General features: G+C 42.6%; 2 protein-coding genes across 2 annotated transcripts in view; one reads left to right on the top strand and one right to left on the bottom strand.

The window, feature by feature from the left end:
* LOC147460446 (uncharacterized) overlaps positions 1 to 25,708 on the top strand; it is a 68,481-nt gene that overhangs the window by 32,988 nt on the left and 9,785 nt on the right. The window lies entirely within an intron of this gene.
* On the bottom strand, positions 12,031 to 14,192 carry LOC147460447 (uncharacterized). The gene has a single exon (XM_086498562.1). The coding sequence runs from the start codon at positions 12,913 to 12,915 to the stop codon at positions 12,367 to 12,369; it is 549 nt and encodes a 182-aa protein (XP_086354688.1). The 5' UTR covers positions 12,916 to 14,192; the 3' UTR covers positions 12,031 to 12,366.

The following is a 25,708-nucleotide window of genomic DNA, read 5'->3' as shown; positions in this document are numbered from 1 at the left end:
GGAAGAGAAGTGTATTATTCAAGGTCCATACCAGCTTCACTGTCCTTTAATCTAAATACCCTAAAGTTACTGACATCTTCAATCATAAGTTGACCAAAGATTGAGTCTGACTACACTCTAAAGCATCCCCAAGCTGAGGACAACCCTTTTTTTGTTGGGGAATTTGTAAGGTCCCTCCCTAAATCCTAGAGCTATTCAAAACTTTTTCAGCTTAGAAAATAATTTAGAAAAAGAAAGACCGACAAAGAAGTCATGCGGACAACGAGACTTTACCCCAGAATGAAAAGACAAGGATATTCCGGATAAGAAATTACGTCATCCATATATTTTTGCAAAAAGATTAAGATTATTTATACTTCTTCGTCAAAAGCCGTGTGGGAACCGATTTAGATCGAGAACTGGCAGAAAAAGGGACTAACTTGATTGGAAGATAAAGTTGAGATATGGGAATTCAGAAGAAATTGGGGTCCAATAAGAATTAAAAAGCGAATTGGGGTCCAATAGGATTGAGAGGAAATTGGGGTCCAATAAGAATTGAGAAGAGAATTGGGGTCCAATAGGAATTGAGAAGAAATTGGGGTCCGATAAGAATTAAGAAGAGAATTGGGGTCCAATAGGAATTGAGAAGAAATTGGGGTCCAGTAAGAATATAGAAGAGAATTGGGGTCCAATAGGAATTGAGAAGAAATTGGGGTCCAATAAGAATTGAGAAGAGAATTGGTGTCCAATAGGAATTGAAAAGAGAATTGGGATCCAATAGGAATTCAGAAAAGAATTGGGGTCCATTAGGAATTGAGTATTCTACCCACCATTTCCTATATAAGCAACCTCTCTCCTTTGTAATTTTACACATATTGCTAAGCTACTTGCATACTTGCCATGCTCAAGATTATGCTTAAGTAAATCAAGGTTCCCATTAAACCTTGCTCTTGCTCTCTCTCTCTCTCGAAGGCCAAACCCTTGAGGGTTTTGTAAAGAATCTCTTCTCTCCTTCCTCTTCATCCTAAATCCCTTTCCTTCTTCCTTGAGCCCTATATCTCTTCAAGAAGGACTTCAACCCCACTTTCCTCTTGATTATAGGAGGTAATCTTCACTTCTAGTAGGATTAATTAATATGAACCATGTGTTTTAATACTAGGAAGGTTTATGTGCATCATTTTAGATTTAAGCTTTAATGGTAACCTTGGAATTAGGGTTAAGTATTAATGGTAGTTACACATCATTAAGTTAAGATTCAAAGATAGATTTGCATCCTTAAGCTAAGATTTAATAGTAGCTTTGCACTTAGGTGTAAGCTTTAGTGACTACCTTGTATTGTATGTTTAAATTTTAATGGTAACCTTGGAATTAGGGTTAAGTATTAATGGTAGTTATACATCATTAAGTTAAGTTTCAAAGGTAGATTTGCATCCTTAAGCTAAGATTTAATGGTAGCTTTGCACTTAGGTGTAACCTTCAGTGACTACCTTGTATTTTAGATTTAAGCTTTAATGATAACCTCGCAGTTAGGGTTATGTTCTAAGAGTATCTATGCATCATTAAGTTAAGCTTCAAAGGTAGATTTGCACCATTAAGCTAAGCTTTAATGGTAACTTTGCACTTAGGAGTAAGCTGTAGTGACTACCTTGTATTTTAAGTTTAAGCTTTAATGGTAACCTCACAGTTAGGGTTAAGTGCTAAGAGTATCGATGCATCATTAAGTTAAGCTTCAAAGGTAGATTTGCACTCTTAAGTTAAACTTTAATGATAACTTTGCACTTAGGTGTAAGCTTTAGTGACTACTTTGTATTTTAGGTTTAAGCTTTAATGGTAACCTCACAGTTGGGGTTAAGTGCTAAGAGTATCTATGCATCATTAAGATAAGCTTCAAAGGTAGATATTCATTCTTAAGCTAAGCTTTAATGGTAACCACGCAGTTAAGGTTAAGTGCTAAGAGTATCTATGCATCATTAAGTTAAGCTTCAAAGGTAAATTTGCATCCTTAAGCTAAGCTTTGATGGGAACTTTGCACTTAGGAAAAACATTGAAAGACAAAGTTGCAATTTAGGGTTTAGCTTCCATGGTGACTTTGTGTGTGATTAGGGTTAAGCTTCCATGGAATCCTTGTCTCATTAAAGAAAGAAGTTTAGTCTCATTATGGTAATCAAGCGTAGGGTTTGCATGTCTCTTTACGGTAGGAAGAATGTATGGTTATAATCCTCTCTTCCAAGATTTAATGTAAAGCTCTAGATTCCCATTTTATCTCCAAAGCGAGCTTTAATGGAAAGCTCGAAGACTCATAAATTATAGGACGACCTTCTAGCTTCCTAAATGGAAAGCTAGGCACCATAAGAAAATAGTAGTTGTCTAAGCTCGATAGAAGTAGTTCAATTTTTGGTATTGAAGAGTATTTCTAAAGTAGTCAATTTCAAGTTTGTTTGCAAATACGGGATGGGGGAGATAGGGGATAATTTCGCGAAATTGATTTCCGTATTGTTTGAACCGAAAAATCTACAAGCTTCCATGGAGATGCCCCATGGATGGCAAAGGATTGCAAAAAACTTGGGAATCGGACAAAACGGGGATTGAACTTAAAAAGTTGGCATTTTCGAAGAGACATTAACCATCAAATGCCTATGGCAAAAACTCGCTTGTATTTTCTAACTAAACTTGGCTGGTAGATAATTAATGAAAGTAGGAATTAAGGTTGATAAATGAAGGAACGTGGAAATTACCAACAAGATTTAAAAAGGAATCTCGTGAGGTGATAGGGATAGTGAAGGAGTACAAGCGGAAGTGCAACGCAAGAGAGAGTGCGAGAAGAAGAGCACGACGATATGGTGAACTTGCTCTACTGTAATGTGTAGAGCATAGTGAGTTCTTATTAGGTTTTTACAAAAGAATATGTGTACGTACCTGGCGGCCCGCCCACTTACCTGGGCGACCACATTGGGCTTTATACCCCAACAACCTCCCACTTAAAGTCCAATGTGGTACTTTAAGTGTGAGAGAAGCTACTATACAAGCTAATATACAAGAGATGTAGAGAAGTGATGTACTATTCTACACCTAACTGCTTGCGAAAATGCGCAAAGCTCTCTGAGGGAAGTCCTTTTGTAAGTAGATCAACAGGATTTTCTGTGGTGTGAACTTTGACAAGCTGAAGTTGCTTATCCTCGAGCATTTCCCTGATGAAATGATACTTCACATCCACATGCTTTGTCTTTGAGTGATAAACTGGATTGCGAGCCAATTGTATAGCACTTTGACTATCACAATATAACACAGGCATCTCTTCTTTGATTCCCAAATCTGTTACTAGTCGATTAAGCCAAATTGATTCTTTGCATGCCTCTGATGCTGCAACATATTCAGCCTCTGTAGTAGACTGAGTAACACAATCTTGTAGTCTAGAACGCCATGATACTGCTCCACCAGCCAATGTAAAGACATACCCTGACGTAGACCTTCGGTTGTCTAAGTCACCTGCATAATCTGATTCTATAAAACCCTTTACACTTAGCTCCTGACTCCCATAGCATATATGCATACTCTTTGTAGCTTTCATATATCTCAATATTCCTTTCACTGCCTCCCAATGTTTCTTGCCTGGGTTTGACATGTATCGACTTACTACTCCCACTGCAAATGCAATGTCTGGGCGAGTAGCAATCATTGCATACATCAAACTACCCACTGCAGACGCATATGGAATCTTATCCATTTCAGCCTGTTCTTCCTCAGACACAGGACAATCTTGTTTGCTAAGTTTCACATATGGTGGCAATGGAACACTGAGTGCCTTTCCCTTCTCCATATTGAAACGTTGCAAAACCTTGTCAATATACTCTGTTTGAGATAACCAAATCAACTTCTTTGATCTGTCTCTCTCAATGCGCATACCAAGTATATGACTTGCCTCACCCATGTCTTTCATGTCAAACGATTTTGCCATCTTTGACTTCAAAGCTGAAATTTCTTCCAAGTGCTTGCCAGCAATCAACATGTCATCCACATACAAAATAAGGATCAGCCAACTGCCATCCTTAGCCTTCTTTGTATATAGACAGTGATCGAACTCACTACGTTTGTAGCCTTGAGAAAGCATAAACTTGTGGAATTTATGGTACCATGCCTTCGGTGATTGTTTTAAGCCATAAAGACTCTTTAACAACTGGCATACCCAATCTTCCTTGCCTTTCTCAACAAACCCTTCTGCCTGCTGCATGTAAATTTCCACATCTAAATCACCATGCAAGAACGCTGTCTTGACATCCATTTGGTGCAACACCAAATCGAATATGGCAACCAATGCAAGAAAGCATCTCAATGTAGTCATGTTGACCACCGGAGAGAAGACTTCATCAAAGTCAATGCCTTGTTCTTGCTTAAAGCCCTTGGCAACAAGCCTTGCTTTGTACTTTGGCTGACTATCATGAGCGGTGATCTTATACCTGTAAACCCATTTACAAGGTAGAGCCTTTTTGTCCCGTGGTAATTTAACTAGCTTCCATGTCTGGTTTTTATGTAGAGCTGTCATCTTTGACTGCATGGCCAATTGCCAATCCCCGAAGTCCTTCATTTGCACTGCTTCCTTGTAACATGAAGGCTCATTGCAATCAGTCAACATGACATAGTTCATAGATGGAACAAACCTATAAGGAGGTCACGTGACACGTCCAGATCTACGCACAATAGGTGGCTCAGGCTCAGCCACAACCTATGGCTCCACTCTATCCTGTCCTTGCTCCTCTTGAGCCCTGACATTTTGTCTTGCACATGCAAGTCCATCTTCTTGGAAGACAACTCTTCTAATCTCCTCAACCCTCTCTGGTTTAGAATGATATTTGGATTCATTAAAGTGAACATCATTGCTACGGACAACCTTTCTGGATTCGGGATCCCAAAGTCTGTACCCCATCTCACCAGAATTACCATAGCCTAGAAAGATGCACTTTCTACTTTTTGGATCAAGTTTGTTCCTAAATTCCTTTGGAACGTGAGTATATGCCTCACAGCCAAAGACTCTGAGATGCTTGTATGAGGGTATTTTGCCTGACCATACCATCTCTGGCACTGAATCCTTCTGCAAAACCTTGCTAGGAGATCTATTTACAAGATGAACAATTGTTGATACAGCTTCAGCCCAAAACCCATTTGGCAACTGTGCATTAGACAACATACTTTTGACCTTCTCTTGTATGGTCCTATTCATCCTCTCAGCAACACCATTTTGAGGAGGATTGTAAGGAGCAGTAAGTTCACGTTTTATACCTTTTGACTCACAAAAGTCGTGAAGGGCCTTTGAAACATACTCTCCACCATTGTCAGTGCGTAAGCATTTAAGCTTCTTGCCACTCTGATTCTCCACAAGTGTCACAAACGTTTTGAAAACACTAAACGCTTCATCCTTGTGCTTGAGAAAGTAAACCCATACTTTCCTTGAGTAATCATCTATAAATGTCATAAAGCAAGAAGCTCCCCCTAGAGATAGGTTAGGCATAGGTCCACACAAATCACTATGAACAAGTGCCAACTGTGTATCTCTTCTACTGCTTCTATGCTTATGTGGCTACTGTGTTTGCTTACCATACAGACAATGTTCACAGAATTCAAAATCATTAAATGAAAAGCCAGGCAAATAACTAGAACGAGACAAGATTTCCATTCCCTTCTTGGACATATGTCCTAACTAGCTATGCCACAAAGAAACGTTCGGCTGCTCGGTTACATTGATTACCTTTTTAGAGACATTTGATACATAAATCATGTAAAGTCCTCCAGACTTTACTCCATGTGCTACTGTCATAGAACCCTTGGATATCTTCCACATGTTCTGTCCAAAAGTGGTGACGTAGCCAGCATCATCAAGTAAACCTGTGCTGATCAAGCTCTTTGTAATTGTGGGAACATGTCTCATATTCTTCAGCGTGAAGGAAGAGCCATTCTGAAACTTCAATTGAATATCTCCAACACCTAAGATCTCACATGTCTGTCCATTGCCTAGCCAAACATGATCTTTAGTGGTCACATAAGAAGTAAACCACTCCTTGTTTGGAGACACACGAAGTGATGCCCCTGAGTCTATAATCCAATCACTTAGTGCATTTCCATCAGATGCTGTAAGAAGAGCTGAGTCCATTGTATTCTTCAAGAAGTAGATGTCTCCTGACACTAGACTGTCATCCTTTGCAACAGTGTTTGTCACATTTATTTCTTGAATCTTCACTGAGGACTTGTTCTTCTCACCATGGTCTTCAGCTTTCTCTGTGCCTTTTTCTGCTTTCCATTCTCTGCAGTCTCTTTTCATGTGACCCTTCTTGCCACAATGGTAGCATTCTATGTCACTCTTGCCTTTAGCACTGCGGGACTTGCTACGAGACTGATTCCTCTTTCCACCTTTGTCATTTTCTTTGGTCCTTCCCCTGACAACTTAGGCTGTTCCTTTGCCTTTGTCCATTGTCTTTCTATTGGTTTCTTCACAGTAGTTTACTTTTCTGGGAAAAATTCGGCAGAGTTTCCCCTGTAAACTGACCTCTGAACCAATATCAACCTGTCAAATGAACCAAGAAAGCTTCAGATTCTGCAATTTTGGCAGAGTCTCCTTTGTAAAATGTCTCAAGTGTACTAAAAGAAGACCAAAAAACAGCTCAAAAAACACTGTCTCTCTGACACTGTAAGCTGCGGGTAAACCTGTCCTGCACCTGTACTATCTCTCACTGTCCTGTCACTGTCCTATAAGCATAGACTGCGACAATGCCTCAATGGCAGTAAAGCAAAGATGCAATCCCAACTGTCTAACTCACAGTCAATACATCCTAGCTACCTATCTAAGGGTGCTCGAGGGATCGCTCCAAGACCTGTATCACCGAAAGGATCTCAACATTCGAGAATTCCCCAGCTCAATAAAACCTCACTCCACCCTCAACAAAGGCTGCAGTAAATCTGACAGTACATAGACTTCCCACAAAGTCATACATCCACAAATTTCCCACTATATGCTGTAACCGCTGCGGCGGTTGTTTGCTGCGTGACTCACAGCCAGAAAACCCTCAACAAACATACATCATCTCTGACAATACATCCTATGTGTAAGTACCTGCAATGTCAGGATGAAATCTGGAATATCAAGCAGCAAACACAAGCTACCTGATGAACTAGTGGATGTCGCCTACAGTCTGTGTGTAGATGCGCCCGTGTCGTATGTGACACGCCTCCAAGAACTGTGAGCCGTCCTTCGATGTGTAGACAGCCACAAATCAACACTCCGGGAGTGTCGATATCCTCAGCACCTGCAGTCGTAGGCCGAAAACCCCAAATTTGCAGAGTCGGATCTGCACCCACTGAGACCACGTAGTCAAAAATGGCCTGCGCAGACCATTGTCAAAGCCGAACGGTGGCCGAGATGACCTCAGAATGAAATTCTGACAACACCATGCCCTTCGAGCTCACCCACGAGATTTGGGGCCGTGTCTTCGCCTGTCGAATTTCACTCCAATCTGAGTTGGTGACTCTAGCCTCCTGCAGTGCTGTCCCGAGCCTCGATCTGAGCTCTGATACCAGTTGAAGGAGTACGAGCGGAAGTGCGACGCGAGAGAGAGTGCGAGAAGAAGAGCACGACGATATGGTGAACTCGCTCTACTGTAATGTGTAGAGCATAGTGAGTTCTTTTTAGGTTTTTACAAAAGAATATGTGTACATACCTGGCGGCCCGCCCACTTACCTGGGCGACCACATTGGGCTTTATACCCCAACAGATAGCCCATTGCAAAACATAGATTTAACTAAGAGTTTTGAAGATTGTCTGGAAATGATCGGAAACCAAGATGGATCTTCTTGGGGTAAATTTGATTGAAAGACCGGCCCATTGAGAGGATTCTCTTGGGGAACTTGACAGAGATTGGCAACGTAACCGGAAAGTTTTTTATACTTAGGTTATCCATGCCCGAGCGATAAGGGATAAATGGGTTTGTTTTATTTTTGCCTGGTCGAGTGAAGTACCTGCGGTTTCTTATTGGAAAACGGCCATAATCCGTGTATGGCCTGATGCCAATAGTTGGATGAGGAGGTCATACTCAGGGAGGATGATGTGAATTTAATTAAGGAAATTTGTTTGATTTGGTTATTTAAAAAGGAACTCGAAACGCTAGGAATATATGGGCTATCCTATGCATCTGTCACTAGATGGTGCTATTCCTTTCGAAATAAAATGCTTAGGAAGGAATGATTAAATTACTTGATGAACCTTTCCCAACACTTAATTCTGGGAAATGTTGTGAAGGTGCTGCCATTTTGATGGCTTGTAACCGATTATCTTGGTCCTGAGTGAGTCAAGATGAAGTGGTTGAAACTAAATGTGTTGCATGATTAGTTAGGAAACTAGTTGCAAGCTAATTGTAGTAGATAAAGGTAAAGAAATGAATAGAAAGATCAGGTGGGAACAACCAGATGAATTTCCCAAAACGAGGGTATGCAACAGATTGTATGCTGCTTGTTGTCTAATGATGTCTGATAGACTGTCTTCCTTATTTTGTAGTAGTTAAGTACTACCTCGGGAAGGGATTTTCATGAAATGGTTCGGTGGGTGGGCGGAGCCGGAGGGTCAGATGGCTGGATGTTGAATAACTTTTTTAATGCTAAATGCTAGGACTATGCGGGATAAAAACTGGTAAGGGGGAACGAGCGAGACCAGGTAGGATTACAAGATCCCTCTTCTTAGGAGAAAGCAATAACTACTATGCCTGCTTGTCAGGAAAAAGAGGTTATCGCCATGAACCAAGGGAGAACAAGAAAGCAGAAGAAAATCCTCAAGTTAAAGATCCAGAGAATCAAGACTAAGGACCGTGATTTCGGGTGTGGATGACTGAAATATACCAAGGACGGATTTAAATTATGATAAGCGGATAGAGTCGTCAAATTGATGGGATTTAACCCCTTGGGTTGGCATTCAAGATAAGCCAGAGTCCTCTCTGGGTGTTGGTCCCAAGTGGGAGGGATACGTGCAGATAGATCTACGTCATTCCTTGGAGCACTCTGGAAGACTTAGGGAGGTGAGTAGGGTCGAGTCTGGGTATGGCCCTCACAATGCACATATAGCTGATCCTCTTTATCAATGCTTAGAAAGAATCAAAGGTTTAAATGGATAGAAGCACATGTAAAAGCCATCAAAAAACTAAAGGAGTTGCTCGAGTCAGCACCAACTTTAAAAAAGGTAGATTATGAGTGTCAAAGGTCAGTAATTGTGAGAGTAGACACCAATCCTAACAGGAATTGGATGGGCAATAGGGCAAGATGATGAAGAAGAAACAGGTACATGGTGCGATTTGAAGCAAAGGTACTAAGTGGTCGCCAAAGAAACTATCCACAGATAAAGAGAGAATTACGGGGTATGGTTACAACCTTGAAAAATGGAAAAGAGTACCTAATTGGTGCATGTGATGGTAGAAATAGATTGTCTACCACTTATTGGGATGATTACAATCTGCTCAACGTAAGACATTGCTATGTTGCGGTGGATTGCCTACATTAAGTCCTTAGATCCCAAGTTTAAGCACATTGCAAGTAAAGACAATACAATGGCAGATATGCTATCAAGGGCAAGGTATAAAGATGAGTCACAAATGATTGACAAAGGAGATGATGTAGGCACAAAGTTCTATTCTATCTCTCATGTCAAACGTAACAATGTTTGCATGACAAATCCACTTGAATTGTTCTTGAAAGAGCTTTATGAAGGGTATTGGCTTCTTATAGGAGGCTACTTGAATACTCTAGTAAGACAGGATGATTGGTCTAAACAAGAATTCAAGAGGATATGCAGGAAAGAATACGGGTACTTTTTGAGGGATGGTTACTTGTGGAATCATCCTAAACAAAAGGGTGCTACACCACAAAGGGTTATATGTAAAAAAGAGACTCAAGTAAAGTGCATGCAAGAGTTTCATTAGAGTCTATGGGCTGGACATAGGGGTGTGTGGACAACCTTCTCCAAGCTGAAAGAAAAATACTGGTGAAAGGGTATGTATAAAGATGTATCTCAATTTGTAGAGTCATGTGTAACTTGTCAAATGTATTCAAATGTTCGACATCGTGATGGATTGCACCCTACATATCCACTAGCCATGCACTATAAATGGGTTGTGGATCTAGCCACAATGCCTTTAGGACTCTGGAAGATGAGATACTTAGTTCTTGCATGAGAGGACGTAACTAACCACGTTGAAGGGCGAGCATTAAGAGCTAAAGCCACAGAATCTGTATGCAAATTTCTTCTTGATGAGGTGATTTTCCATTATGGTTTTGTGGGAAAGATCACCAAGGAAGCAAGGGAGTTCTTTTCCAGATTAGGAATCAAGCTTTCTCTTACTACAACTTACAACCCTGAAGGCAATGGAAAGAGTGAAAGAGGGCATCCTCCTATCATCAAAGCTTTGGCCAAGGCTTGCGAAGGAAGAGTTGGTGAGTGGCCAAAATTGTTACCATATGCTTTATGGACTGATTGTACAACACATAGCTCAATAACTAGCTATATGCCTACATAGCTAATGTATGATCAAAATCCAGTGATGCCGATTGAAGATACAATTCCCACATGGAATGTACTACCTTCGCAAGAGGGGCTTAGTAGGGAAGATCTCCTTGCATTGCACATAACGCAGCTAGAGAGAAGACCTAGAGACATTGAGGCTGCAAAAGAACGACTCAAAAATGCGAGGTTGAAAAACAAGGACTACTTTGATAAGTGACATCGGCTCAGGAGCAAAGCAATTGACAAAGGTGACTGGGTTTTAGTGTATGATAGTAGCCTTGATAACCAACACACAATCATGTGTAAGTTCTCAAAAAGATTGTTTGGACCGTATGTTGTAAAGCATGTGCATGAAAATGCTACTTACAGCTTGTCTGAACTAGATGGTACATAAGTAAAGATTACCATTGCAAGAAAAAGGATCAAAATGTTTAAGAGAAGAGGAGACAATGATCTAGAAGATGTTGATGAGGAGGAAGAGCAAAACACAAGTGAAGATCAAAGTGAAGATGAAGCTTTGGAATCATGTAGTGAAGAAGAAATCAAGGAAGATGTACAAGAGGGCTGATCTTACAAAGAGAGAATGTGGCACATACTGGAGGATGTGCAGGTTTAGAGGGGGTGGATGTCGTGTTGTGACACATTGATACAGCTGAGGATGGTCGACCTATGGATGTGCAAGACATACGGGCATAATAGCTTGCAGGCAAATGGCAAGGACCTTGAGCAGGTATTTGATGCAGCTAGGAGAGAGGTATACCGAGATGGAGCACTTGCTAGTGGAAACTGTCAATGTTTCTTCCTATCACAGGTCGAAAGAGCAAATGTTTATATCACAAGACTGGGAACGAGACAAGGGGTGTTGGACGTAGGTGCTATCAGGTTTATGATATGGGATTTTGATGGAGGTGTCTGCAGGAGACTCTACTGCCAGGATGTGTACGCCAAATGTCACTTTTACTAGGTCAAATGTGGTTCGAAGCTTTGCTGATTGGAGTTTTAAGGATACTAAAGGTAGATGTTTATCTCCATCCAATAGTACCAGTATGTATGAAAAATGCTTGCTCATGTTCGGTGAGTTCAAGGCTCTCTAGGTGTTTGAAGACCAATGCCTATTAACTCTTGATCGGGCATTATGATTAGCGACCGTGGCTTCAAAATAGATGGTAGGGTTTTTTTGGGTTCTTTGATAATCGAGATCTATTGCAGAGGAGCCTACTATGTGACCATATAGTGGACTAATTATCAAAGATCGATGCTGGAGTTTGGATCCGACAGTTGAAGGTGTGAAAGGAAGTAAAGTTAAGAGTTTTCCAAGGTGAGCTCAAAGTTGGTATTGCATGGGCGAGGGAAAGGCGACCCAATAAGATTTTTTTTTCTTAAAATAAGCTGAGCTTAACCTGAGATGAAAATCGGTTCCATGCGTGGCACTAACGACACAGATGAGGGCGCCAAAACAAATGGAGGGGAAAGGAGCACCACCTGTCTGGTTGCATGGAAGCACAAATTATGAAGGTGAAGAGGTGGGCCAAGGGGGAGCCATGGGCTAGAGGATGCGGACTCGATAGGGCGGGGAGCATCGGATACTACAGGAGTGGGTCTAGTTCAACGTTGGTCTGCAGGGCCACCTTGGCGTGAAGAAGAGGTTCACCAGAGAGGACTCCAAGGACCAGGTAGAGGGAGCTTGATCGAGCTAGTGCAGAAGCCGCGAGGACTGCAGTCCATCGAACCAAGGAGTTGGAGGGTGGTGGGTCTGCTGCAAGGCAGCGCCACAGGAGGGTTAAGAGAGCCATCAAAAGGAGAGGCCGTCAGCTGTGCAAGGGCCGCATGAGGGTGGCCAAAAAACGAGAGCAAGCGGCTTAGGCGGCGGCCAACACCATGGAGCAAATCCGGGAGATTCTTTGAGAGGGAGAAAGGAAAGTTGCCATAGGGGTGGCTTTGAGAAGCACAGAGGAGAAGGAGACCATGGCAAGATGCCATTGACAGGAGGCTGGGCCGTGACCAAGAGGGATGCCGCCATCTGGTTGGAGGTGAGTAGTAAAGGGGGCCGAGTGCAGGGCTGCAATGAAGAAATTCATGTGGAGAGTTGTCGAGGGCTTGAATATAATTGGAGGGGCACTGACGTGAAGGCGTTCAAGGGGCGACCATGGTGTAGTGTGGGCGGTAGACGGGAATAGAGAAGTGATCAAAGTCTTCAAGGTTGGAAAGGGCAACCAGAGGTTGGATGCATAAGAAAGGGGGCCGAGTGTAGGGTTTGGAGGAGGTGATAGAACCAAGGCCGCCCATAGCCAAGGGTTGCTTTGAGGCGAATAGGGCCGAGAGGCTATCATGAGGGTTTTATTTGGGACTGCAGTTGGTGAAGGCACACAGCCGCCAGGTCGTAAAGGGAGAGAGCAGTCACATAGCATGGAAGTGGTCGCCAAGTGATGCCATCATTGTATTTAGATGCTTTTTTTGTGATGCATAATGTGCTTGGAGTTGTCTTGAGTGGTTTGAATTCAATCGTCGTTTCCCTCTAATCTCGTGCAGTGAGTCCGTGGTAGCGTTGGCTCCGGACAAGTTGTGTGTGTGTGCAGAGAGGGAGGGAGGGAATGATTGAGTGAGCTATTTTGTGTGCGGTCTGCGTGTGTCACCTCCCTGTATGCGTGCATTTACCAATTGGGGAGTTGTATGTATCCATTGGTGTAAGGATATATATGGTGGTTTGTTGACAAGTGTTTGCTGTTATGGTCGAGTGTGTGTAGCCGCGATTGCTTGTAGGTGAGTATGTGGTGTGAAGGTTGGTAGAAAATGTGCGTGTGTGAGTTTTTGTATGGTTAGGGGTGGGGGTTAATCCCTGGGCTATAGAGAGGTAGTGTAGAGTGTGCTGGGTTTGTTCCCACTTCCCCCTTTCCATCAGTGGTGCCCCCACTGAGGACCTACTGATTGCTTCTCGATTAAGTCGAGGAAAATGTCGCGGTTTGAAGAGTAGGATCTAGCAAGAATGGCATGGTCGGGTTTTTTGACTTTTATAGGTGCTGAAGATGCTGAGGTTTGGCTGCAAGATCGGCCTTTTTTTGCTGGACATCGGCTTGTCAAGAGAAGAGGGAGTGGCCCAAGCTTTCCCGCTCCTGGTTTGTGGAAAAGCAAAGGTATGGTACGAGGGCTTGCAGGTTAAAGAAAAACAGGATTGGAGCACATTGGAAGCGGCATTCCGAAGCCGATATGTGGCCAACACGCAGTGGAGTGAAGTGAAGCAGATAATGGACAACCTAAAGCAAAGCCTTGATGGTGATTTTGGAGCATTTGTGTGGGAGTTCGAGGCCATATGGAGCAAGTTGGTTAAGGTAACTGCTATAGAGGATGCATATTTTTTGAAGATGACCAAGTTTGTGGACTGCTTGTATGTAAAAGTGCGGGATAAAGTTGAGATAGATGGACCGTGCACGTACAAGGAGGCAGTAGCCTATGCGTAGAGCAGGACGAAGAAGGTTTTAAAGAAGCAACATACAAAGCAGGTTTTGGCGAGTCCATTGGTGCCAAGGCCAATTGCTAGGGAAGAGCTTTAGGTAATCCGACCCTTTGTTGATGCACATGTGGTAGCAGCGGATAGGCGTGATGACAGAGTAGAGATGAGACCGTGTGGGCCTATGAGGCCTCAGCAGCTGCAGAGAGGAGACTACCGAGTACCGCCTAATGCACTTGACCAAGTGACTTCCGAAAAGCAAGCAGTGGAGAAGATAGCTGAAGTGCCAAAGCCGATGAGTTTTGTGGAGAAAGCCGAGGTGTATTCGAGCTATAGCAGTGCCTTGGATACGAAAAACACATGGGAAACAGAGTCTTCTTTCTCAAGGTATGAGACATATGATATTATGCATGTGGAAAAGGTGGTCAAAGAGCAACAGATTGTAGGTGAAGAGACATTTTGTGTGGACCAGGGGATTGGGCAACCCTCTCTCTTGCCTTGTGATGGTAAGGCCATGTTGACTGCAGAATCTCGACTATTAAAAATCAACTTGTTTATGTTGAAGCCCCAATACTAGAAGAAGATCTCATAGCTGTTTTGTTAAAAAGTTTTCATGATGGATTCCATCAGATTGTCACTTTTTTAAAAGAGAACGATCCGTTGTCCTCCTTGGATGGTATCATCTATTCATTACAGGAAGAAGAAGAAAGGGTATCCTATACCAATTCTCTCATTATTTCTAATGCATGTACAGTATTTCCCATCAATTATTTTGATACTCCCAGTGCCTATGCAGTCACTAATTGTGCTTCTACCTCAGCTTCATCTCGACCATCCATTGGTACCAGGTCTTGTGCCATTTGTGGGTGCAACAATCACCAGACAAAGGAATGTTTCAAGAAGAATCCTTGTTTTCACTACGGTAAGACAAATTATCCTTCAAATAAATGCTTTCAAAAGGGTAAAAATCAAATTCATGTGATTGATGGAGATATCGAATCCCAAATACTTTATGTTGACAGTGATGTTCTTCAGATCAAATCATTTTATGTTTTTCCTAGTCAAATAAACTTGTACGGGCTAGACACTACCACACATACAAAGTGGTAAGACCTTCCAAAAATACCAATTGTTGTTCAAGTCCTATTTTTGTCCTACTTCTCATGAGGTTATTGGGTACACCTTAACCCCAAGGTTTGACAGTGAACCAAAAACTCCATTTGTTGGTAGCTAATTTTTCCTACACTCTATCTATGCTTAAGGAGAGGTTTACTATCATAGCACCAGGTTATGGATATACCAAAATCCTTGGTTGTGAGAGAACCTAAAAATCACGGTTGCCAAGTACATCAAAAACTCGAGATATCACGAGAGTGATGTATCTAGTTCACGGTTTTCGGGCTTGAGGGAGGGTTGTTGGGTTTCAAGCCCAGCACGTGGGAACGTGTCCTTATGGCATGCAGATAAGGTTAGTTAGAAGTACAATTAGAAGTTGAGTTTTTTAATGGCTAAAGCCTTCTATATATATGTAAGTCTCTTTTACAAACAAACAACAACGTTTATTTTTTAAAAAGTAATCTCTCCTTCTCTCTCTCATTCATCTCCTATCTCGCTTTTGCACTCTCTCTTGTTCCCATGGCTACATACTGTCTCCATCCTCTAGGGGTCCCAAGCCCTACAACTAGTATCAGAGCCAAGGAAGGTCGAGGAGGACGTCGCCATCCCAAGCACTGACTGTACGTAAGTGCTCTAAAATGTTGTCAATAGCGCATGTGACGAGCAACAGAGTTGACATGTTGGAGGACACAATCTCATATCTCAAGCAATTGGTTCTCCTCTGTGTGTTTCAAAAGGCAGCAAACTTTAGGGCTTGAAGCCATCAACGGTGTTGTGCACTTCCCAACAGTTTTAAAACGCGCATCTCCCAAGACCGACATATCTCGTTAGGCCCAGGTGAAGGCGAAGCATCTCAAAACGCAATAGTGGTGGGGTGTGAGACATGTAATTGAAGAGGTGCAAGCAAACTCCATCAGCGTTCTGAGACGCTGTTATAGCAAGCACTACGTAGTTACTCATAGGCAGACATATACCTTGCATCCATCAACCTCTCAAAGCTCATGTGAAGAGAGAGTATCATGCATGATAGTCAACAAGCACACTTATGAATAGCTTGGCTAGGGTGGTTGCTTGCATATAAAGCATATCAAAACGCTGCTAGTCAACTATGTATACGAGGTGAATCAAGTCAAATGATCTATCGACAAACACAAGACGAAGGTAAAGATAGTTCAAACCAGGCCTTTTTAAGGATTCAATACATTAGGAAATTTGGGAGGTCATTTGGAGGGCCTTCGAAGAAAATAAATTTGTTTTTCTTCTCTCTCTAGAAAATTGGTGTGGTAAAAGAAAAGGTGTCCTCACCGACCGTTCAAAAAGTGTACTTCGAAGTGGATTCTTTTCACAGAGTCATGACGGCCGTAATGATTGATGGAATGTCCCTTTTCAATTATATTGAATGCACCTCGTCATATAGAAAGGAATTTCTTTTCCATAGGATGTATGCAGTAGGTAGTCTAGGGAGTTATGGTGCTATACTCTTTTGTTTCTAGATTTTTTTGACTGTGCATTCATGGCCTCTTCATCCACCACCTCAAACCTTCTCACTAATCGTCATAAATATCATCTACATGTTGATTTGAGTCCTGAATATGAGCCTTTATGCAAGCAAAGTAAAACAAACAGAACAGTAACACAAAAGGAGAAAGCAAGACTCAAAGTAGAAGGAACCAAACACATAGATTTATGGACAAATGGCTCCCTCCATCCTTTGAATCCTATGACCAATGCCTCCTTTGCATTTGTAAATCGGACTACTTTATTGACCTTTGTAGGTGATGAACAGAATGGTTTACTTGGCTACTACAAAGCTCTAATTGGGAATTCAAAAATTCAAAAAAGCATGGTTCACCATCAAGCAAATGAGATTATATGACTTTCTACTTTGTATTGTGAGGACCAAAAAACCCTTTTGCAGTGCACACAAGAAATACAGGTATTGCAAGAAAAAGTGTGTAACTTAGAAAGAAAAGATACAAGCTTAGGTGCTAGTGTGCGAAAGAAGAGACTACAAAATGTTGAAACCTTGAAGGTTGTCTCTGGAGGTCTCAAGAAAAGGATACAAGCATTGTGGTCAGGATTGTGAACCTTTTAGTTTATTTCACCTATACATTGTTTTTTCTTATGTATGTTATATTTTCTATGTAGACATGTTATATATCTAGACAAAGAAAACATAGATCCAAAGGGGAATGTAGGAAAACAGTTGAAGCCTTTGATAACGAGTGGTCTCGCAAAGGATATAATGCATGACAAAAAGTATAATATTTTGCAGAGGATATTGTTGACCTTTTTATTAAAAAGAGTGGAGTGCCTGCAAGTGAAATACAGGGCACACTTGACTCCCTTGGTGTGAGTAAGAGAGGGTACTCGACTATTCAGCAGTCTATCTCCTCCATTTTTGTGAGGAATGGAATAAAGTGTAAACTTCTATCAACAGCAACAAGTGTCTGGAAAGAGAGACTTCAACTCAACCATGCACAGACAGACACTACAAGAGGTTGTGTGCTCTTGTGACGCTCTTAGCGACGGAAATACACTGGGTTTTTATAACCCCCGGCGTCGCTATAACCGTCGCTAAAAGCGTCGCTACGAGAGCGTCGCTATCTGCGTCGCTATAGGCGTCGCTATACGCGTCGCTATATAGCGACGCTCATAGCGACGCCTATAGCGACGCTCTCACAGAAGAGTATAGCGACGCATATAGCGACGCCTATAGCGACGCTCTCACAGAAGAGTATAGCGACGCATATAGCGACGCTACAGAGCCATAAATAGCGACGCTTATAGCGACGCCTGAGAGAATATTTTTTTGGTGGCAGGGCATTGAATGCCCTGCCACCCATCAACCATATTGTACTTGATTCACTTTTTAAAAAAAGTGCAAAGGTAAATAATATATAGACCCAAAATAGTCACCCACAAGACACATTGTTTGCAAAATTGACAATTGTACACATCATAGACAAACTGAATTGATTGGCAAATGTAATAATGACAATTGTACAACATCATAGGCATAAAAAATTGATTGGCAAAAGGAATTGCGGTGACAAATGTAATAATATACATGGTTCAAAAAGACGTATAAAATCCGTCTCATGATACATAAGCTATGAGAAACCCTAAACTAATGCTATCTAGCTACGGCTAAACTGACGTCGTCTAATCAGATGTCTCATCGCGTCCAAGCGGCGTATCTGTCGGATTCTGCAAAAAAAGACAATAAGACAGTTTTCAGTAAATATAAACATATAACGACATTTATAAAACAATACAAAAAATAAAAAAGAGTAAACCCTAATACTAACCATGCCGCCGCGAGAACTGAGAATGTCCATCAGGGCGTTTAAGCCCTTCCTGCCTGCGTACTCGCGCTCGTACGGTGTGGGATCACGTCCTATCATCGACCACTGTCAAAACATACAAAGATTTCATTATGTTAGAACTAAAAAACTCATAAACCCTAAACTATCGAACATGCATAAAGAGCAATGTGAAAAGACTTACAAAATCGGCCTCAAATGATGCCCATCCACCGCTCCCCAAGTGGTGCGAGCTCCCTGCCTCTACTCGCGCTCTGGCTGCATCCTTTTGTTGCTTCCACTTGTCGGGATTCTCGCGCGCTGCTTTTTGCACTTCGGAACGCTTGTGTTTGCAGTATTCGCGCATTCGAATCTTCATCAGGTCTTCATTGAAGCGCTGATCCCGTGTTGGAACGGGAAACTCATCATGAAGTATGCTGATGACTCTGTTTTTTAAATCACTTGGTACTTCACTCCATTTGTTTAGTATATAGTGTCTAAACAGCTGAGAGCAAAGACCACGCATGCGCGAGATCACCTTCTTGCCGTCATCATCCATGATGATGCCGCCGCTGATGTCGACGGAGTAAGGCAAGCCCTCTGGCCGGTGACGTGTGAACCTGGGTGTCCCGGCAGGGGTCTCTAGCGGCGTGTCGATGGGGGTACGGACGTCAGGTGTCTCCATCGGCGTCTGGGCGCCGAAGCGAGGAGTGTCGAGTGGGGTGGCTCCTGGCGGAGTAGGTAGAGGTGTGTAGCTTCTAGGAACAGTCAGCCGTGCAAAACCTGGCGTAGACGGCGATGCTGTGGCTGGTGTGGGGGCGGGCAAAGAAGGGGAGGGTAAAGAGCCTCGTCGAACACGAGGCGGTGTGGAGGCATCGGTGGCGGAATCCCCACAACAACCGCCACCGCCACCACTAGAGCGCCGGTGTCTAGACGAGTGTGACGCTTGTCTCGTCGACGCCGAAGCTTCGGAGCGCGCCGAATGCTCCGAAAGAGAGGGAGATGCGGATGGTGTAGGAACGCGCGATGATGCGCCAGAGCGATGACGCTCCACGTACCACTGTCTCTGCTGCGGTGACAAAGAAGAAAGAAACTCCTCATCATCCATACCTGCATTAAACACACGAATATTTAAACTTAATATTGAATGAATAGAGTAGACAATGACGCAAAGACCATTAAATACAATGACGTAATGACGCATATAAATACAATGACGCAATGAATCGAGTGGTAGAAGAGGCAAGTCGAAAACTCAGAATTTTCAATCAAAAGATGTGAGCGCGAGTAGAAAAGAGCGTTACACACCATGGAAGCTACTTAGAGAGCTAGAGCTTTTACAGCACGGAGCAAAATTGTTCAAATACAATATTTGTGGCTTTAAGAGATCTCTCTCTCATCCTCGCATAACTCAGCATAACTTCCTATATCTATATAGAGCTCTCCGTTTAAACACATATCCTCTGTTTCATTTTGTAGCTCCTCTGCATGCACCCCATATAGAGTAGTAGCATCTTGATGCTCGTCTGGCACCACCGCAGCGGCTTCTGATTGAGCATCTTCTCTGATCTCCTCCATTGATGTCGTTGTGATTGGCACATGGTAGCCTTCATACGTCCTTGCACTACGAGGGGCTACCTCTATGACGTACCACCAGTTTGATGTAGACTTTGTAGGATGAAATACTACCTGCCAGAGCCACATAACTTACATGAGAGCTTTCAAGCACATAACTTGTAAAAGGGGGATGTTAACTATTTATATACTTACTTGTTCACAATGCTCGGGTAGTACGAAAGTGTCTCTTAGGTCAGTCCATTTCTTAGTAGAATCCACCTCAAGAAAACCAGACTCTCCTCTACGCACAGTAGCGTTTCGACCCTCCATGATTATCTTGAACCATTGCACGTCGAACAAATCGACAAAAAATCCTCTGTAATCGATCCTCAAAATCTCTTGCAGCGTGCCGAAGTAAGTGAGTTCCGCCACCACGGGATCTGCATCAGAGGAACGTCGTCGACTAGACTGTTCAAATTTTGCCATGATTCCACAATCTTGAGTAAAACGCTTTTTGTCGATTCGTTCCACCCTAAAATGTCGACCTTTACACCATGCTGCTGTGTATGACTTATACTACAACGAACAAAGATTATGAGTGGCCGTTCAAACGTTTATAAATAAAGTCACTTGCTAGTCGTACATTGCAAACTTACCTTGGTCGCGCAACCCCGAGAGTACTCCCACCCTTCTTCAGTCACTTCGTCACCGCATTGTTGTGCGCTTTTCAATTGGTTGTGCAACCATCTTAAGCTCATGAAGGTTGGTAGGCTCTCCAGAACCGCTGGATAGTGCATCGGTGGTCGTCTTCCCCGTCTCCACTCGATTCGTGCCCTTTGTCGCTCTTGCTTTGCATCCTTATATTGTGAAATCCACTTTTGCATCACTGGATTGTGAAGCATGCAAAATCGGTTGATTTTAGCCTCTAGATCTTCCGTCATCTTCTTCTCAACACCGAGATTGCACATGACAATCCCAGATATGCGCTCATCATCTATGGTTCGCCATAGCGTGTCCCGGGATTTATCAAATCCGTCTAGCCACTCTCCAATGTACACTAGGGACTCTGATACCAACCAACCTTCTGCCATGCTACCCTCCGGACGTGCCTTTTGACGCACATATCCCTTAAGCGTTTTCATGAAACGCTCTAAGAAGAACATCCATCTGGAATGAACTGTGCCAGCTATTTCCACCTCATCAACTATGTGAATAAGAAGATGCACCTGAATGGTTAGCATTGTAGTAGGAAAATGTTTCTCAAACATGCACACAAGCTCCGCAGCATTTAGTTTGGCGAATGGTATGGAGTCTACGTCGATCTCCTTTTGTGAGATCCATTGCACTAGCTTTGCAAGTTTGTAGATTGTGTTACGGATGTCGAGAGACAAACATCCCTCAATGGCAACCGGTAAAATAAACTGTAAAGTATGTGCAGCAATGATATTAAAGTCCACATTTTATGCAATGATATTAAAGTCCACTATGAACGTACCTGACACATTTTATGCCAATCGTGTGACTTCAAACCGGTAAGCTTTCCTTCTTTAGTAAAACACGTTCGGAGCGAGTGCATTATGCCAGTGGGGGTCCGCAAAGATCGAATGGCCTCTTTTACTTTGCGTTCTTGGGCTCCTGTGAAAATCCATGGTGCTTTAGGAAGTTTTATCGATCCATCAGACGCTGTTTGCGGCCAATATTGCTCCATACGATCCACATTTCTAAGGTCAACTCTGGCTCCCAAAGTATCTTTCTTGCCGGTCAAATGGTCCAATAGTAGATTACCCACATTCTTGAATATGTGCATTGGATCGAGCAAGTGATTGATCACGAGTCGGGGCCAGTATGGTAACTCGTACCATAGAGATAGTCTCTTCATCCCTGGAGGCAATCCGTCATCGCACATCTCCTTCTGCTCTAACCATGCTTGTGCAGACATCCTTGGTGGCTCTCTTCCCAAAAAGCCGTCGCGTAACACATGATTCTCCGGAAGATACGCTTGATGACCTTCGTAGATTTGCTTCTTCAGTGAGGGTGCCCTACGTGCATTCAGTCTAGGTCCACATGTGACACATGCTCTGTATCCGCTTGTTTGAAGCCCTGCATGTATACACATGATAATAGATCAACTATGGGAAAAAACAAGATTTACAGTGTCTGAGAGAGGAGTGTCAATAGATCACCTGAGCATTCTGTTAGCCCGGGATAGTCATGCATGGTCCACATTAGAATACCTCTGATCAAAGCATTCCGTCGTCCTGTGTGTCGGCTCATATCCACCACCTCTATGCCAATCCACAATTGTTGTAGCTCTTCCAATAGTGGACGAAGATACACATCCATATTCCCCACTTTATATCGCCCTGGCACAATCAAGCTTAGCCATAGGTGCCCCTTCTTCGTAGTCAACCACGGGGGAATGTTGTAGTTGACGATGACAACGGGCCATACACTGTAAGATGTTGATCTTTGACCAAATGGATTTACGCCATCCATAGCCAGGCCTAAGCGCAAATTTCGAGCTTCCCTGGCAAAATCCGACCATGTTCCATCTATATGTTTCCAGGCTGCGCAATCTGCAGGAATTCGTAGCACACCATCCGAAGATTTATTCTCCTCATGCCATGATGCTAGGGCGGCCATGGACTTACATTCGAAGAAATTCTTGATGCGAGGAAGCAAAGGAAAATGTCGCAAAACCTTTTGTGGAATTTTTGTCCCGTGGAGATCTACTCGATATCTTTCGGAATCACATTTCGGACACTTCTCCATGTCTGTGTATTCCCCTTTGAAAAGAATGCAGTCATTAGGACAAGCGTGGATAGAATTGTAATCCATCCCCAAGTTTCGCAAAATCTTTCTTGCTTCATCTCGGGAATCTGGCATCACATTGTCAGCTGGTAGAATGTGCTCTTTCAGCAATCTACACAACATAAAAATATGATACAGTCGTGTAAAAATCTATCAGATCATTATACATTTAGAGTTCTATTAAAGTAAACTAATTGTAATAGATCACCTGAAAAGCGCTGTGACGCTAGTGTCACTCCATCCAAACTTTGCCTGCATGTTGAGAAGAACCAGGAGTGCTTTCAATCTAGACATACGTGCTCCATTATACAATGATGTATCGGCTTCACTTTTCATATCATCATAGATAAGCCTTTCTGAATCCATGATCGTCTCGATCATTTCATCAATCTCGGGCTCAAACATTGCCTCGTTGGGAATGTGCTCTGCATGATCATCCCCCGAGCTGTCAGAGGCTACATCTTGTGGCCTCACATATGCTGCTTGACCAAAGCGCCTGCGAATACGTCTATTGGGTTGCAAGATTGCTGCTTGTTGGCCAGCGTCAGAGTCCGACGAGCTATAATTGGCAACAACTCGATCTATAATAGATGGATCGAACTCGCCAAATTTGCGAACGTGCTGCAAAGAAACACGTCTTGTCCGTCGCACAGCATGCTTGCATTGATTACAAGGACATAAGACCCTCGTTGAGAGATAGGTGTTTCGGTTGGACGGTCCCACATCCTCGTCGCTACTCATAATGAGGATAAAAAACTTATAACCTGGACAACAAATTTAATATTCTATTGGCATTCTTCGTCTTATCTCTCTCTCTCTCTCTCTCTCTCTCTCTCTCTCTCTCTCTCTCTTTACCTCACATTCTCTAGTCATGTCCAATCCCCGCACACCTCGGTCTAGAGGTGCACGGAGATCAGAACCACCGGGTTATAATCTCGTCTTTATTGGTCAATACCTATATTTGTGGGTACAAGAAATCTAGACACCCACGTCTACATGATACTGCATGTAGTGGACAAAATCCCTTTGCCTCTTCTCTAGCTGTAGCACTTCACTTCATCTTAACATCTTTTCACAGTAGATCTTTTCACTGTTCGTCTAACTCTAAACCCTAAACCGTAAGTAATTCTTGCGTGGACTCGATCTAACGTAAATAAGCGTAAATCTAAATAAACGTAAATCTAACTAAAAATAAAGCTAAATCTAATTTAACGTAAGTCTAATGACTAGAGGTTGTCTAGATGGTCATTGTGTCGGGGATGTAGTGACTCTTGCCGCCCTGAAGATCCACCTTCTTCCCTATCTTCTGAAGACATTTCACCAGTACTTTTGGATCGACGGAGCCCACCATGAGTGAAGGCAGCAATACCCTATATTCCATTGAGGGCTTTCTTCACCCGCTTCATGCAGGCATCGCAGTCTATGGAGATCCGCATCTAATCTAATATAACGTAAATCTAAATCTAGCTTAAATAAACGTAAATCTAGTTAAAAATAAACCTAAATCTAATTTAATGTAAGTCTACATATAACCTAATCTTTAACGTCTTTTAAGATAGTTTCCTACGACGTTATAACTCTCTTCTTCCTGTGTGTGTGCGCGTGTGTGGATGTGTGTGCCAATAAAAAGAGATAAATGGTATAACCTTTCTATCACCCATGCCAAGTATGATAGATTGATTATGCCATTTCTCTCTTGAATAATAGGTCTTCAGTTCAACTCTTCGTCGGCTAGATCTTTAGGTCTTTTAATTTTAATTAGTTTCCTACGACGCTCCCTTAGTTTCTCTTTCTTTTTCTTTCAATGTGTGTGCGTTTTTTTGGATCGTATGCATGTTTTCTTTCTCTTTTCCTCTCTCAATGTGTGCGTTTTTTGTTTATGCATGTTCTCTCTCTCTTTTCCTCTCTCAATGCGTGCGTTTTTTGTTTATGCATGCTCTCTCTCTCTTTTTCTCTCTCAATGTGTGTGTGCATTCTTTGTTTATGTATGTGTGTGCGTTTTTGCACTCTCTCTCGCTCTCTCTCTCTAAAAAACACTATGTGTGTGTGTGTATGTGTGTGTGTGAGAGAGAGAGCGAGGGAGAGAGAAAGAGGGGAAGGGAACATGAGAATGAGGAGAGGGAAGGAGCATACATGGCTCTCCTTCCTCTCCTCGTGTGTGTGTGTGTGTGTGTGTGTGTGTGTGTGTGTGTGTGTAAAAGAAAAAGAGAGAGAGAGAGAGAGAGTGAGGGAGAGCGTTACCTGCTCTTTGCTTGAGGGCGCCGAAAAACTCAGATCTGAGATCTGAGTTTTTGGGCGCGCTCGGTTATTTTTTTTCCCCAGCTGGCGTCGCTATGAGCGTCGCTATAAGCGTCGCTATAAGCGTCGCTATGAGCGTCGCAAATTTCTTTGTAAATTTGCGACGCTCATAGCGACGCTTATAGCGACGCTCATAGCGACGCCGGGAATTTTTTTTTTTGAGCGTCGCTGTGTGAGCGTCGCTAATGTGAAGAGCCTCTTGTAGTGAGATTGCATTGGATGTCCCTTTCATATTGATGGTATTTATAGATCTCAAGGATCAATTGTAACCTACGTGGACCTCACTTTGTCGCACACTAGAATGGTTGAGTTCTACAATGTAACATTTGAAGAGACAGGTGGCGTTTTGCATTTTGTTTTGAAGCTAGATGAGTGTGAGATCCTCAAAGAGAAGAAGCTAGAATAAGTCACAATAACATTGATGAATAGGGCTCTTTCAAAATGCCCCAATAATGATCCTTCATACTTTACTGTTCAATCAGAAACAAACATATGGTGGCTTGGTGCTTTTCAGGTATTCCATTTCCAGTTTCTCTTCAGCTTTGGTGAGCCCTCTTGAGATTAAATTCAGATGTACTTTAACATCTCATGTGGATTTAATATTGAAGGTAAAGAAAGAAGACCATGATATTTTATATTAGGTGTTCCATCAAACCCCTATCCCTGATA

Source organism: Adiantum capillus-veneris, chromosome 3, assembly GCF_014529385.1.
Source record: "Adiantum capillus-veneris isolate H3 chromosome 3, ASM1452938v2, whole genome shotgun sequence".
Classification (NCBI taxonomy): Eukaryota; Viridiplantae; Streptophyta; class Polypodiopsida; order Polypodiales; family Pteridaceae; genus Adiantum; species Adiantum capillus-veneris.
This window is presented reverse-complemented; position numbering and strand designations above follow the sequence as displayed.